Raw genomic sequence first — 13,443 nt, forward strand, 5'->3', positions numbered from 1 at the left:
CATGTTGACTGCATATTTATAACACCATGCTTTCAAGACATCTAGAAAATGCATGTTTTTTGTATTCCCTGACAAAAATAGTGTTTCTGAGCTAAAAATATTGAAAGAGGAAGACACGGCACATTTTTTTTTTTAGCTTTCTCCTTTTCTTTTTTTTATAATGACATGTAGCATCTGGTTTATTCAGTAGATACAAGGCAGCGGTTTACATTCTGGTCTCATGCAGGGTCATTGTCACTGCTAAAGTGGCCAGCACCCCCTAGTGTCTGTTGTGTGTAAAGCTGACAAAAGATGTTCTTTGTGTTACACAACCATAAAGCCTTGTAGTCACAAGAGAGGTAGCAATTACCATTAAAGCAACTCTGTACCCACAATCTGACCCCCCCCCCCCCCCAAACCACTTGTACCTTCGGATAGCTGCTTTTAATCCAAGATCTGTTCTGGGGTCCATTCGGCAGGTGATGCAGTTATTGTCCTAAAGAAACAACTTTTAAACTTGCAGCCCTGTGTCAAACAGGAGTATCTGTGCCCTAACTTTGCACCACCCCTCCGTCCCTCCTTCCCACCCTCTTCATCATTAAGAATGCCACTGGAACATTTTCTGCATGCTGAACATTGCACAGGTGCTTAACGATCCAGCCCATGTGTCAGGCTGACACAGGTGGGGAATAGGGGGCAATCTGCCTTGAGCATTCCTAATGATGAGGAGGGTGGGGAGGAGGGACGGAGGGGTGGTGCAAAGTTAGGGCACAGATACTACCGTTTGCCACGGGCTGCAAAGTTGTTTTTTAGGACATTAACCGCATTACCTGTAAAACGGACCGCAGGTCAGATCTTGGATTAAAAGCAGCTATCCGAAGGTACAAGTGGTTTTGGGGGGGGGGGGTCAGATTGTGGGTACAGAGTCGCTTTAAGCAACAACATATGGATGTCGGTCCAGCAGATGTGGTACCATTACCATGCTTCTATAAGGCCGTATTAATAGGCCAGATTAAATTCATACATTCAGTTAACAGCATCCTGTTCCTTTCTTACGTGTGAACATTCATGTGTTTGTAAAGAATAAATGGGCATATTCGTCTGGCATATAGCTGGGAGTTGAATTCAAACATGTCTGACCCTTCTCTCCCCTGGCATAATTTGTCCTGGGAGAGCTGAGAGGCCGCTTAGACAATTGGCTGGTCCCGCCAAAGTTGGCAGGTTCCTCTGACTTTTGACTAATGTGTATGGAGATCTAAAGACCTGTGTAGGTCACATTCATTTTAAAACAATATTTTGAAGGATGTAGTTCTAAAGGGAACCTTCCACCAGGAAAAACAATGGGAAATAACCTGAAAGGGAATCTGTCACTAGGTTAATGCCGCCTTAAATGAGTGCAACATAAACTTATGATAAAAATGCTGGGCAGATTGGTGAATTAATTACATGATTCTGTTCAGCCATTCTCCTAATATGCAGGAGAATAGGATTCTTGCCACACCCCTCCCGCTGCTGCTGATTGACAGGTGACTGCCTATACACAGCATGGATAGATAACTGCCAATCAGCAGCTGGTGGGTGGAGTTTTCTGCTTCTCATGAACATTGAGGACTACTGGGCTCACGCACATAATGGAAAGGACTACTTATTGTCCATGTTATTCAGGAGGATCTCTCTGGTTCAGCTGCACAGAACAATGTAATTGATAAATCATTCTGTTCAGCTTCTCTGTCACTAGTTTGTTTTACCCTGAGGTAGGACACCATAATCCTGCTGAGTCTCTTTAACATTAATCAAACTGCCCCAGATGACCATTCATGGCCGGTATGAAGTAAGCAAATAGATATATGGTTTTATAAAGGAACTTCCAGAATAACTTGTAGTCATGTGGGCTAAGTAGTCATGTGGGTGGTCCTATTCAGTGATTGACAGCTACTCGTGTGTCAATCACCGTAGGACCTCCCTCTTGACTACATACAATTTTTCTAGAATTTTTCCCACAACACTATATATCTCCTCTTGCTCTATAACACAATGCCTTCAGATTAGATTGCATTTTCAGTGTGACAGGTTCCCTTTCATTTCCAGATTTTTTTTCCCCCCGTTTTCAGACTTTATTCCTATGTAAATTCGTCCTCCCACTAACACTCCAGGGCTGGTATGAACTTTTCTTAACCTCAGTCTCTCCTACAACACAACTTCGTCAAGTTCAAGGATGATCATTAACGGCGTGTCAATGTTATAGCGGTGACACGGCTTTTGTTACAGCTTTCCCGGCAGCTGGCTGTATGACACATATCCGCCACACTTGCTGTTTGTATCCCCCTTGCCTCCTCTCTGTGAAATTATCATGTTCTTCTGTCACCCAAGAAGCCCTCCAGAATCCTTTTGGCTTCTCTAAGGCTTTCCCAGAACAGCTGCACCTACTGTATTGATCCTTTGTTATTCTGCGGAGGGTGTTATAATACTAGATATCATTACCATTCCGTGAATAATCTTCCTGAGAATCACAACCTTTTTTTTTCTTTCTATTCAGACTAGCTCACAAAAAAAAGAAGACATCTGGCTCACACAGTCTGAGCCATTGTCTGCTGTATTAAGATGTTCTGTACCTGCAAATACAATTACGTGATAAATAGAAATACAGCAATTTTACCCGTACAATTTTCGGAGCCACAGAACTGCTGGAATATGAGATTTGTCTTTCACGCTGCTCTGCTAAGCAGATTACCCCTCTTAGGCCTTCATACTAATAGACACTGACACGACGCTGGCCTTCATCTAGGCACCATGGAGCAGCCATCTTGCCTTGCAGCCGTTTTCTGCATAGTGCTGCCCTCATTACAGGTGCTTTTACTTAGTAATCGGCTTTTTATCTGTCATTGTGACATTCTGTCAGTCAGCGTCGGGGTTGTGGTTTAGGCGTCACTTCTGCCTCATGCCTATTCAGTACATGTCCTTACATTGTGCGGACAATGTGCTATTTTTTATCCGTTTTTTGTTGTTATTCTGCCTCTAATATCTAAAAGTAAAATAAAATACTGGCTTCTCTTTATAACATTAGGGCTCCATGACGACATATCGTAATGTGATCTCATGCAGTAACTTTACGTAGGGAATGGAAAAGAGTGCAGTCATCCAGCACAGATGATCTTATGCACCTCCATGCACTTACATTGAAGGCGAGGAACCAAAAAAATCAGTAAACCATATGGATAGCTTGTGTTGAGACCATTCTAGACCATCTATCTACTATAGTTTAAAGTGGTTAAAAATGTAAACTTTATCCTAAAGGGGTTACTAGGTTATAAAATTGATGGCCTATCCTCAGGATATAAAAGGCACGAGCAGCGTCCATTGTGGCGTGGCTATAAAAATTAAAAATTCCACAACGCTTTTCAACGCAGAAGTTGGGTCTTTCTCAAATAGATATGTGCTAAAAAAAGTCCTGCGTCAAAACTCTTATGAATAAAGGTTTATGGACAACTAAACCTATAGCTCTACTTCACTCTCTAGCAGTATCTGCTTCTCTCCATGATTCTATCGCCAGAGGTCTGACCCCCGCGACCCCCATAATCAGCTGTTTAATGGGGTTAGCCAGTGCCACAAAAACACAGCACCACTCTTGTCTCCAGCTCAGGTGTGGTTTGCAATTAACTCAATGGAACTGAGTTGCAAAACCCGCACCCAACCTGGAGACAAGAGTGGTGCTGTCTCTGGAAGAAAGTGGCCATCTTTTTGTAGCACTGGATAACCCCTTTAAAGGGGCCCTCAATGGCACTCAAGCGAACATTGCCTTCAATGTTCACCAGTGTCCATCCCTGCATCACCATCCTGTTAGTAGTGTTAGTGCACAGTAGCGGATTATAATAGGTCCGTTTCAGGCAGTAGCCCGGGGTCCTAAGCTACTGTTCTGCCATGATTTGCAAAAAAATCACAGCCTGGAGAAAGTCTGCAGAAACTCAGATTTTAATCATGGAAACTACAGGTGTAATGTAAACGGTGCAATCACATCCTAAGTGTAGAATAGAGCCTACTTTGATGGCTTCATGGAAGGCAGGATTGAGAACACCAGTCATTTTCACAGTATGGATGGCAAATTCATCTTCGCCTGCTCAGAGATGAATCTGGGGATGACAACGCTGTCGAAAAAAATCTTCGCATTCTAGAATTATGAGCTGGAGTTATTTTGCAGGAGCAGTAGGGGGTACCAAGTGGGGGAGTTCCACGTAAGACGCCCATATCTTAGACATATACCGTTATGGCCAGACTGTGCTTTTGGACATGACACGGGTTGCGTGATCAAAAATTGCCATGTCGCTCAGCATGGGGGCTTTAAATGAAATTATTTGAAATACATTGGAGATTGCTTTCTTACTATTGTCCTTTGATGGTCACCGTGTGACCCCATTCAGTAACCTCAGGCAAAGAGACTACTAACGGGTCAGTTTGTCAATCAATCATCCCCGCAGGGCGTGCCGACAGGCAGAGAGCCGTGACTAGTCATGGCTCGGACACATGCCTCGGAATAAAAGATGTTTATTCTAGTAACTACACTAACTGATGAAGACACCACACATAATGTAGGGCGGCTGTGTAGGAGGCTATAGGTTCCCTTTAATAACCTATCCTGAGCAAATTTTGAAACCCCCCCCCCCCCCTTCTTTATGATACTTTTTGATGAGAAGGGTAAAGTGTTAAAAAATCTGTGGTATTACATGTTACTTTCATTTAACAGTGCATACCGATTCATATTATCACCATATAGACGGAGGTGTGAATTATAAATAGGTTGAAGAAAACCCATTATTATACTAATATATATTTACGTAGTTATTTGCCTAGTAACAGATGTATTATAGGGACATTCACAAGTCTGCCTGAACCTGCTGACATTTTTAGATTTCTTTTTGCATCAAAGCAACAGCACTATTAGGGTTAGTTCACACATGGTGGATTTGTTGCAGAAATTACAGCAATTGCCAGTCCTTTCTATATGTTTGAATAAGGTTGAATAAGACCCATTTAGATGAATGGTGTGTAAGCCGTGTACCGAGGTGGGCTCCCCAGAATACAGCGAAGTCAAGAGCGAGAGAGACGACTCCAACACCAAGTTAACCCAAATTGTAATTTTACTGAAATGCACCAATACTAGTACTACAGGTACCAATAACCCCCAAACCATCACAATAATAACAATAATACAACAACTAGTGGAGACCCCTGTGCTACATAGCTTGTCGCCACACTTTATCTAATCCAGATGTTCAGTCACAAAAAATCCTGGGTCTAATGATCTAATAGGGTTGCTTCCACTATACACATTTTTGACCTTATCAATAATGCTTGGTGGAGCATAGTGTTCGATGCTCGACCAAGTACCTTATGGTGCTCGGGTAAAGGTGGCCAAGCACCAATATCTGCCAAACGACCGGCAATTGCCAGCATACTGCTGGAGTTCTAATGTGTCTTGCAGAAACCTATTACATTTATTCATTCTCATTTTTATATATTTTGTCCCTTGAAGGGACAAAATATACAAAAGCTAGAATGAAAACTATCTGCTCTGCCAGTCTCTCATTGACTGCAATGGGGCTTGTTGCTCAAGTCAAGCACTTAAGCATCAAAAAATTCTTGAATCAAGTAACGAACACTCATGTGTCCAGCTTCTCGGACTCCAACCAGTCTGAAGAATTAGAATCATGTACATTTGCCAATCAAAGGGGTTGTTCAGGCTAATGCTGCGTTTACACAAAGCTATAATTCGCCCAATCGATTGTTTAACGATTTTGAGCAAATTGGTTTTTGTAACTATCAGCGTTTAGCGAATAAATTGTCAGAAAAATCGTTAGAAAATTTCTTAGAAAAATCGTTATTGCGATCGTTTTAAGATCGCTTAAGCCTATCTCACACATAGGGTAAATCCGGTGACTGATTACTCGAAGCGATCTGCAAATTTTTAGCGAACGACCAACGGCGATTTGAGAACATGCTGAAAGATCGAAATGAACGATTTCTCACTCGTCGCTTGATCGTTTGCTGTGTTTACACGAGCCAATTATCGCTCAAATGCGATCGTTATCATGAAAATTTGAACGATAATTGTTCCGTGTAAAGGCAGCATAAGAATAACAGAACCTCTCCTGTCCTTTTGAGGGTGGTTTTGCATTGAATCGACTGGATCTGATTTATATTACCACACACAACCAGGGTGGTGGTGCTGTTTTTGCAAGAAAGTAGCTGTGTTTTTTTTAAAATCCAGGACAACCCATTTAAAATAGTGTAAAAATAGAATGTAATAAAAAATAAAAGAGCCTCCTCCGAGCCCTGACGCCAATGCTCCTGATCTCTGCTCATTACCCCTGTTAGCTGGTGCAGTGTCTCATCTAAGGCTGGGTCCACACTTCGTTTTTGCAATCTGTTTTTTGCAAAAAACGGATGAAAAAAATGGATGCAACTGTGTGCATCCGCTTTTATCCGTTTTTCCATTGACTTCCATTATAAAAAAGGATCAAAACGGATCTGTTTTTTTTGATGGACAGAAAATCGTGGTCAACCGCATTTTTGTAGGGGGCGTTCTGCCCAGGAAGGGTGTAGAGTAGTTATCATTCAACTAAGGTAGGGTTTGCAGATTCTCTTATTTAGTTAATGTAGCAAACACAAAGTGCGCTCTGTAGATGTCCTTCTAAACGGTGATGGGGGGGGGGGGGGGCTATAATCTTCATGTCTTAAAAAAGTTGTAGCAATGCATCATCTGCGCTTAGGCCTAGTGATCTCATCTCAAGGACTAGATGTAATAGGTAGGGATGAACAAATTTACAGTACTAGGAAAGCGAAGCACTTCGCTAGGCTCGGCTGTCAGGCTTGTGAGATGGCTGTCTTTGAACTTTGTGCTGCTCCTCTCCAAGTGCCTGGAAAAGCTGGTTCCAGTCCTGGGAAACTGGGAGGAGTTTCCCAGGACTGGATCCAGCTTTTCCAGGCACCCAAAGCAGCAGGGAGTTCAAGGGCAGCCGGTTCACAAGCAGACAGATGAGCCTAGCAAAGTGCTTTGCTTCCCAAGTACTGTAAATTCGCTCATTCCTAGTAATACGTTATCCATACTATTAAAGTCCACATTACAATTTACATTAAAAAATCAGATTACTTATGTTCAATTTATAATGATCTTATTACCGATCCTACTAGGTCTACTGCAATACTACGAGAAGGCATATGGCTTTGCAGCGTACACTACTTCTCCTATACCACCAATTCATATGTCTCTTCTATTTTTAACTAAATGTAATGCTCCGTTATATTGCGGTATCATATGCAATATAAACTCGCAATTACTTCCCTCTAAAGCTGTTGTAATGTGGGAAATTAGCTTTGTACTTGTCAGTAACGAGCTGGAGTGGGAAGACTCTATAGGAATATATTTAGGTACCAGGCTAAGCATAGCTACTTACTTTCAGATGGTTGAATCCCAATACCCAGCATTGCCTTCTCTAATGACAGTAATGAGTAGCTGGTTAAGACCAAAGCAGAACATAATATTAACTTAAGTGTATATATGTATACATATATATATGTCATTGTCAGATTTACAGGATGTAGTAGTTCAGCTGTGCACCGTGACCCATTTTAATTAAGGTCTTGTCAGCATCTATATAGGAGAAAGGTAGGTACCTGACGTGTAGGGTAATAATGTGAATTACTGTGTAATGAGGGCAGGATGTGATGAGCTGTGGCACATAAAAGGGATATGAAAAACTATTTCTAGATAATATGCCGCAACCCCAATCCATAATTTTGACAGCTGATTTGAAAGACAAAATGTGTTCATTTTACGCTGCACCTGTTGCCTAGACACAGTGGAGACCGGCGTATACTTCTAGCTAATGATAGCTACCACCATTAGAAAGCAGGCATCTAAAAGTCTCTGGTAATTTCCTAAATAGCTGCTGTTGCCCCATAGAGCTCTATGGCAATTATAATGGAAGCTAAATATTGGACGTACATGTATCCACCAAACTGTTGTAAACTGAATGGGTCTGAGGAACCAGAAGGAACTCAAAAAATAGGACCTCCCCACCAATTTAAAGCACTTAGAAGGGCTCATATTTAGCATCAAACTGGGGTATCTGGGTCCCACCAGAGGAAATGATACTGGGGGCCCACCAAGAACCAGTGAGAAACATTATGCTAGTCAGTGTTTGTGCAGGTTCTAAAGCTGGGGTCCTCCGGTGGGCCAGTCCGGCACTGCTCATATGTCCCTATAGGGTATCCATATTATAAACACAAGTCCTGGCCTGACTGTTTCTTATGACCTGAAATGACCCACCCGTTCATTCTTCAGGCAGACGACAAAATCTGCCAGACATAGAATGAAGTCTATGGGACCAGCGGAGATGCGTCATGCGCCATGAGCTGCGGAATCCGCGACAGGTGAACCGGATTCCGTAGTGTGGAGATACCCTAATACAGATGAAGATACACCTCTGAAATATTCTGGTGTAAAACCAGTCTGAGCAGTGAACGAGAACCCTCCCGATATATTTCAGCCAGCAAGAAAAAGTGAGAATGACGCACCCACACACACAGAATTTAAAGGGGTTTTTCTGACAAAAAAAAAAAATTTTTAAGCTTTCTAATAAATGACTGTAACTGGTAAAAAAAAAAAAATTACGTTTGGCTGGTTTCCCTGAGATCAGCGATCTGTTTCTGTACACTAATGGGCAGGCAAACTCGCAGCAGAATGGACATCCCGCTGAGAGTTTGTCAGCAGCCCGCCCCGTTAACCCCCGGCCGCCAGAGCGTATACGTCCCCGCTCCGGCTTGCTTCGGCCAAGCAAGACCTGGCAGGAGCCCCGAAACAAGCCGGCTGGGGGGTGGCGGGGGGTTAATGGGGCAGGCTGCTGACAAACTCGCAGCGGGATGTCCATCCCACTTCAAATTTGTCTTCCCATTAGTGTACAGGGCAGGGATTTGCATCGAGAAATCAGCTGCGGATTCGCCCAGTGTGTTTGTACCCTTAATGTTGCATGAGCACATTCTAGTGACAGATGCTCTTTAATAATACTGATATCTTACGAAATTAATATAGATTGCGCTTCCATATATTAGTATGGTAATACCCACCTTGTAGGGCAAGAAGATTGTCTATAGTCCTTGTTGTTTATTAGATCCATCTCTTCTAAAGATTCTTGGAATAACTACGTAAGGGTAAAGGAAGTTTGTAAAATGTTCCCACATCTGGATGTTAAGAATGAAAAGAGGGGGATGAAAATGTGTCAACAATTAAGTCAGAGCACTGAGAGGTCAAAAACCGGGAAAAGGACCCAGGGGAAGGGATGTCAAAAGGGGAGTAATACTGTTTAATACTGAGAATATTAGATTATTGAAGGACATACCGTCCTTGGCATCAGCACATTGGTGATGCCCATAGCACCGAATTCCAGCTAATTCTTTCAGAGACACTTTGGAATATGTGACTGTGGGCACTGGCCCACTTCTCCGTAACGTGTGTGGTGTAAGTAAGCATTCTTCTTGGTTAAGAGATTATAAAGCAAGCAGGCATTACATGCCGATCACAGCGATCATAACCCTAATTTTATTGCATTCCTTAGGAAGGGTTCACACGACATGGGTACCTTGTCTAACACAAATATGTCAGCAACTTGTCAAAGTATATGACCACAGACTGGTATGGGCCCCAGTGACTTCAAGGGCTTGAAAATAGTCATCTAACATAGTCAATAAGATTAAAAGAAGATAAGAATCCATCAGGTTCATCCCAGAGAAACCCTACTGTGTTGATCCAGAGGAAGGCAAAAACCCCTATGGAGGCAAATAACAATTGCCCCATCACAGAAAATTCCTTCTCGATTCCAATGGCAATCAATATAAATCAATATAAATCATTGGATCAAAATATCACCAGAATTCTAATGCCCATAATTTCTAATAAAATATTTTCAAGAAAAGCATCCAGACCTTTCTAGTGAAGTCAACAGGTCCTGTACCAGTCCATTCTTGTACACGTCATTTTAACAGGTTGTCGACTTATAGGAACAAACGGGATGTGAACCTGCCCTAAGTTGAAGGCAACAAAGCCTACAAATTTTTTTGCGTTAACATCCATCTTTTAGCGCCACATATCGCAGCTGTATTTTACTTCATTAACCCTTTGCTTGCCATCCTTGTGTCTTACATTTGTTCTTTTGATTTGACATTTTAGATCTCATTTTAATTTTTGTTTTTCTCTCATTTTATTCTTTTGTCTTCAAAGCTTTACTGTTGAATCAAGGTAAGCTCATTTATTTCTGACTTTCCATTTCATGTAACTATTCATTTTTTTTTAGCATTTTCTAAAAAAATATTGGTGGATTATGGTATGCCATCTCCTTTATAGTACATATTGTGGTTGTTATTATTATGAAGTATTTTCCTGTATGTAACAAAAAAATACAAAGAGAGGGTTGGCACCAACCCTAGTAGTGTGCAAGGCTCCGTGCAGGAGAGCGAGATGGGGTGCTTGCCATAAAAAGAAGATAGTCTCTCAATAATGTGCTTAATACGTAGATGCAATGAGCACTGTAGCACTCACCATCCAATGATATTTGTAGCTTTTTTTCCATCATAAAAGGCAAGACAAACAAAGTGCGGACATCTTAAAGGCAGACGCTGAACAGGTACAAGGTAACAGTCTGTTTCACGGTCTTACACTTCTGCGGACCTCCTCAGGTCTGTAGAAGCGTAAGACCGCGAAACAGACTGTTACCTTGTACCTGTTCGGCGTTTACCTTTTAAGTATCCGCACTTTGTTTGTCTTGCCTTTTATGATGGACTAAAAGCTACAAATATCATCGGATGGTGAGTGCTACCGTGTTCATTGCATCTACATGTTAAGCACATTTTCCTGTATGTGCTGATTTTATATTCTTTTGCCACGTTGAACAACATGCCCAGCTGCTGATTATAATATGGGTGACTTGATGTAATGCGATATTAATCACGACTTGCGTTGAGCGCTGATCCACTCAAAGCATAGAATACTATGGAATATTTTATAATCCAAAAGTAAATTGGTCAAGGTAATGGTGCGTTTACACGAAACGATAATTGGCCCGATCGTACGATTAACGATGTCGGAGTAACGATTTTTTTTCCATAACGATCAGTGTTTATACGGTACGATATATCGTACGGAAAATTCGTTTTGCGATCGTTTTGCGATCCTTAAGCCTATCTCACACATTGGTTAAATCGGCGAACGACTGTTCACACGGAACGATCTGCGAATTTTTTGCGAACGACGATTTGATAACATGTTGAAAGATCAAAATGAACGATTTCTCGTTCGTCGTTTGATCGTTTGCTGCGTTTACACGTATGATTATCGTGCGAATTCGATCGTTATTACGCAAATTCGCACGATAATCGTTACGTGTAAACGCACCATAATTCTTTTGAAGCATCTACACAGTAACATGTTCCAGCTGATGCATTTCAGCGGCAGTTAATCATCTTACCAGTTTGCTGCCAAATTAAAATCTACATCCTGAATACAAGGCATCTGTACATTTATGGGTTGTAGAATTTCAGATCAAATTTCCTTGGCGGGAGTCGCTGCCAATTAATTCCTAGTTTTCCTCCCAGGACATGTGTGCGGTGTTTACTTGTGACATGTGGGTCCTGTTTAGCTCAGTAATCGGATGCATCGAGCATGAACAAGACGAGACATTTATCTGACTGTGCTATAATTAATTGAAATTGTTAAACTGCAGTTTTATAGGCGACGAGGCAGCAGTCAGGACCGAGACTTCTACAGACAGTTAAATAGTGACAAATGTCGACGTGTAGAATGAGCCAGTCTGACAGCTGCAGCTCTGGGGGTGTCCTTAAAACATAATGAATGAGAAGAAAATTTTGATATACAAATTTACCACTTATCTTATTTACACCTCTTGTTTGCAGAATTACAATTCCATCTTTTATCAAAACCAAACTTCAGAGTTAATTAAAGGGGTTTGTTCACCTTTTTTTCTTTTAGATCAAATGGACCCAGCAAGTGCCAGAGATTTTTAATTTACTTCTATTAAAAAAATCTCTCATTTTTCAGTACTTATTAGCTGCCGTATGTGTTGCAGGAAGAGGTGTATTCTTTCCAGTCTGACACAGTGCTCTCTGCTGCACCCTCTGTCCATGTCAGGAACTGTCCAGAGCAGTAGCAAAACTCCAATAGGAAAACCTCTCCTACCCTCCAGACTGAAAAGAATACTACTTCCTGTAGGACATACAGCAGCTGATAAGTAATTGAAGATTTTTTAATAGAAGTAAATTACAAATCTCTGGCACTTTCTGGAACCAATTGATTTGAAAGAATAAAAAATTGGGTGAACTACCCCTTTAATGCTTGTAATAGATGTAAATTGTTACATGTAACCATTTGTGGTGGACATTTTGCCTTTTAGCAATTACCTCTTTAAGTGAATATACTATTGAAAAATGTAAATTGCTGTACCAAAACATAATGGGGGAGATTTATCAAACATGGTGTAATGTGAAACTGGCTCAGTTGCCCCTAGCAACCAATCAGATTCCACCTTTTATTCCTCACAGACTCTTTGGAAAATGAAAGGTGGAATCTGATTGGTTGCTAGGGACAACTGAGCCAGTTTCACTTTACACCGTGTTTGATAAATTTCCCCCAATGCCTTTACTAGAATTGCCTAAGAATTCCTGTTTCCATCCATTGCTCTCTAAGAGCTGTCAGCAGAATAAAGACTATTTAAGAGCCCCTGTCATTTCAGAAAACTTTTTACTTGTCATAGAGACACATAAATTCATTAGTGGGTTTCTGGGTATCAAGACCCCTACAGATACAGTGGATAGAAGTGTGCGGCTTATTATAAAAGGGCTCTATAGAAAGTTTATGGAGCCTGTCATCATTGACCACCAAAAAGAAGGAAGAAGCAACGATTCTTCCCACCGTTTCTAAGGAGCCTTTTACACAGGCCGATTATTTTCCAGGAGTAGAGATAAGCGAACCTGCCGAGGTTCGGGTTCGTATGAACCTGAACTCTCGGCTTCTGACTGTCGCTGTCTGCCCGCTCCGTGGAGAGGGTGGATACAGCCTGAGGACCGCCTGGAAAACTGGGACACAGCCATAGCCATAGGCTGTATCCCAGTTTTCCAGGCGGTCCTCCGGCTGTATCCACCCTCTCCATGGAGCGGGCAGACAGCGACAGTCAGAAGCCGAGAGTTCAGGTTCCTACAAACCCAAGCCTCGTCAGGTTCACTCATCTCTAACCAGGAGCATTGCTAGAGATGCTTATGTGGCCGATAATCGGTCCGTGTAAAAGTGACAGAAACCAGTTAAGGATGGGGAAATGCCCCACCTTTGGCTGATCGTGTCTTTTAAGCAAGCTTTAAAATTTATTGACATTGGCCGCACATTTTCCTGTGTAAACAGTTATATGT

The 13,443-nt window shown here is 41.8% G+C and overlaps 1 protein-coding gene across 4 annotated transcripts in view; it reads left to right on the forward strand.

The window, feature by feature from the left end:
* The window catches only part of SLC8A3 (solute carrier family 8 member A3), a 223,232-nt gene that overhangs the window by 195,726 nt on the left and 14,063 nt on the right, over positions 1-13,443 (forward strand). For 3 of the 4 annotated variants that reach the window (XM_069950047.1, XM_069950046.1, XM_069950048.1), the window contains one exon: positions 10,250-10,267. The exons of the other annotated variant lie outside the window; for it this stretch is intronic. In XM_069950047.1, the coding sequence (XP_069806148.1) occupies positions 10,250-10,267 (18 nt within the window). The remainder of the gene's footprint in view (positions 1-10,249; positions 10,268-13,443) is intronic. 4 annotated transcript variants of the gene reach the window in all.

This window comes from Dendropsophus ebraccatus, chromosome 13 (genome assembly GCF_027789765.1).
Source record: "Dendropsophus ebraccatus isolate aDenEbr1 chromosome 13, aDenEbr1.pat, whole genome shotgun sequence".
NCBI lineage: Eukaryota > Metazoa > Chordata > Amphibia > Anura > Hylidae > Dendropsophus > Dendropsophus ebraccatus.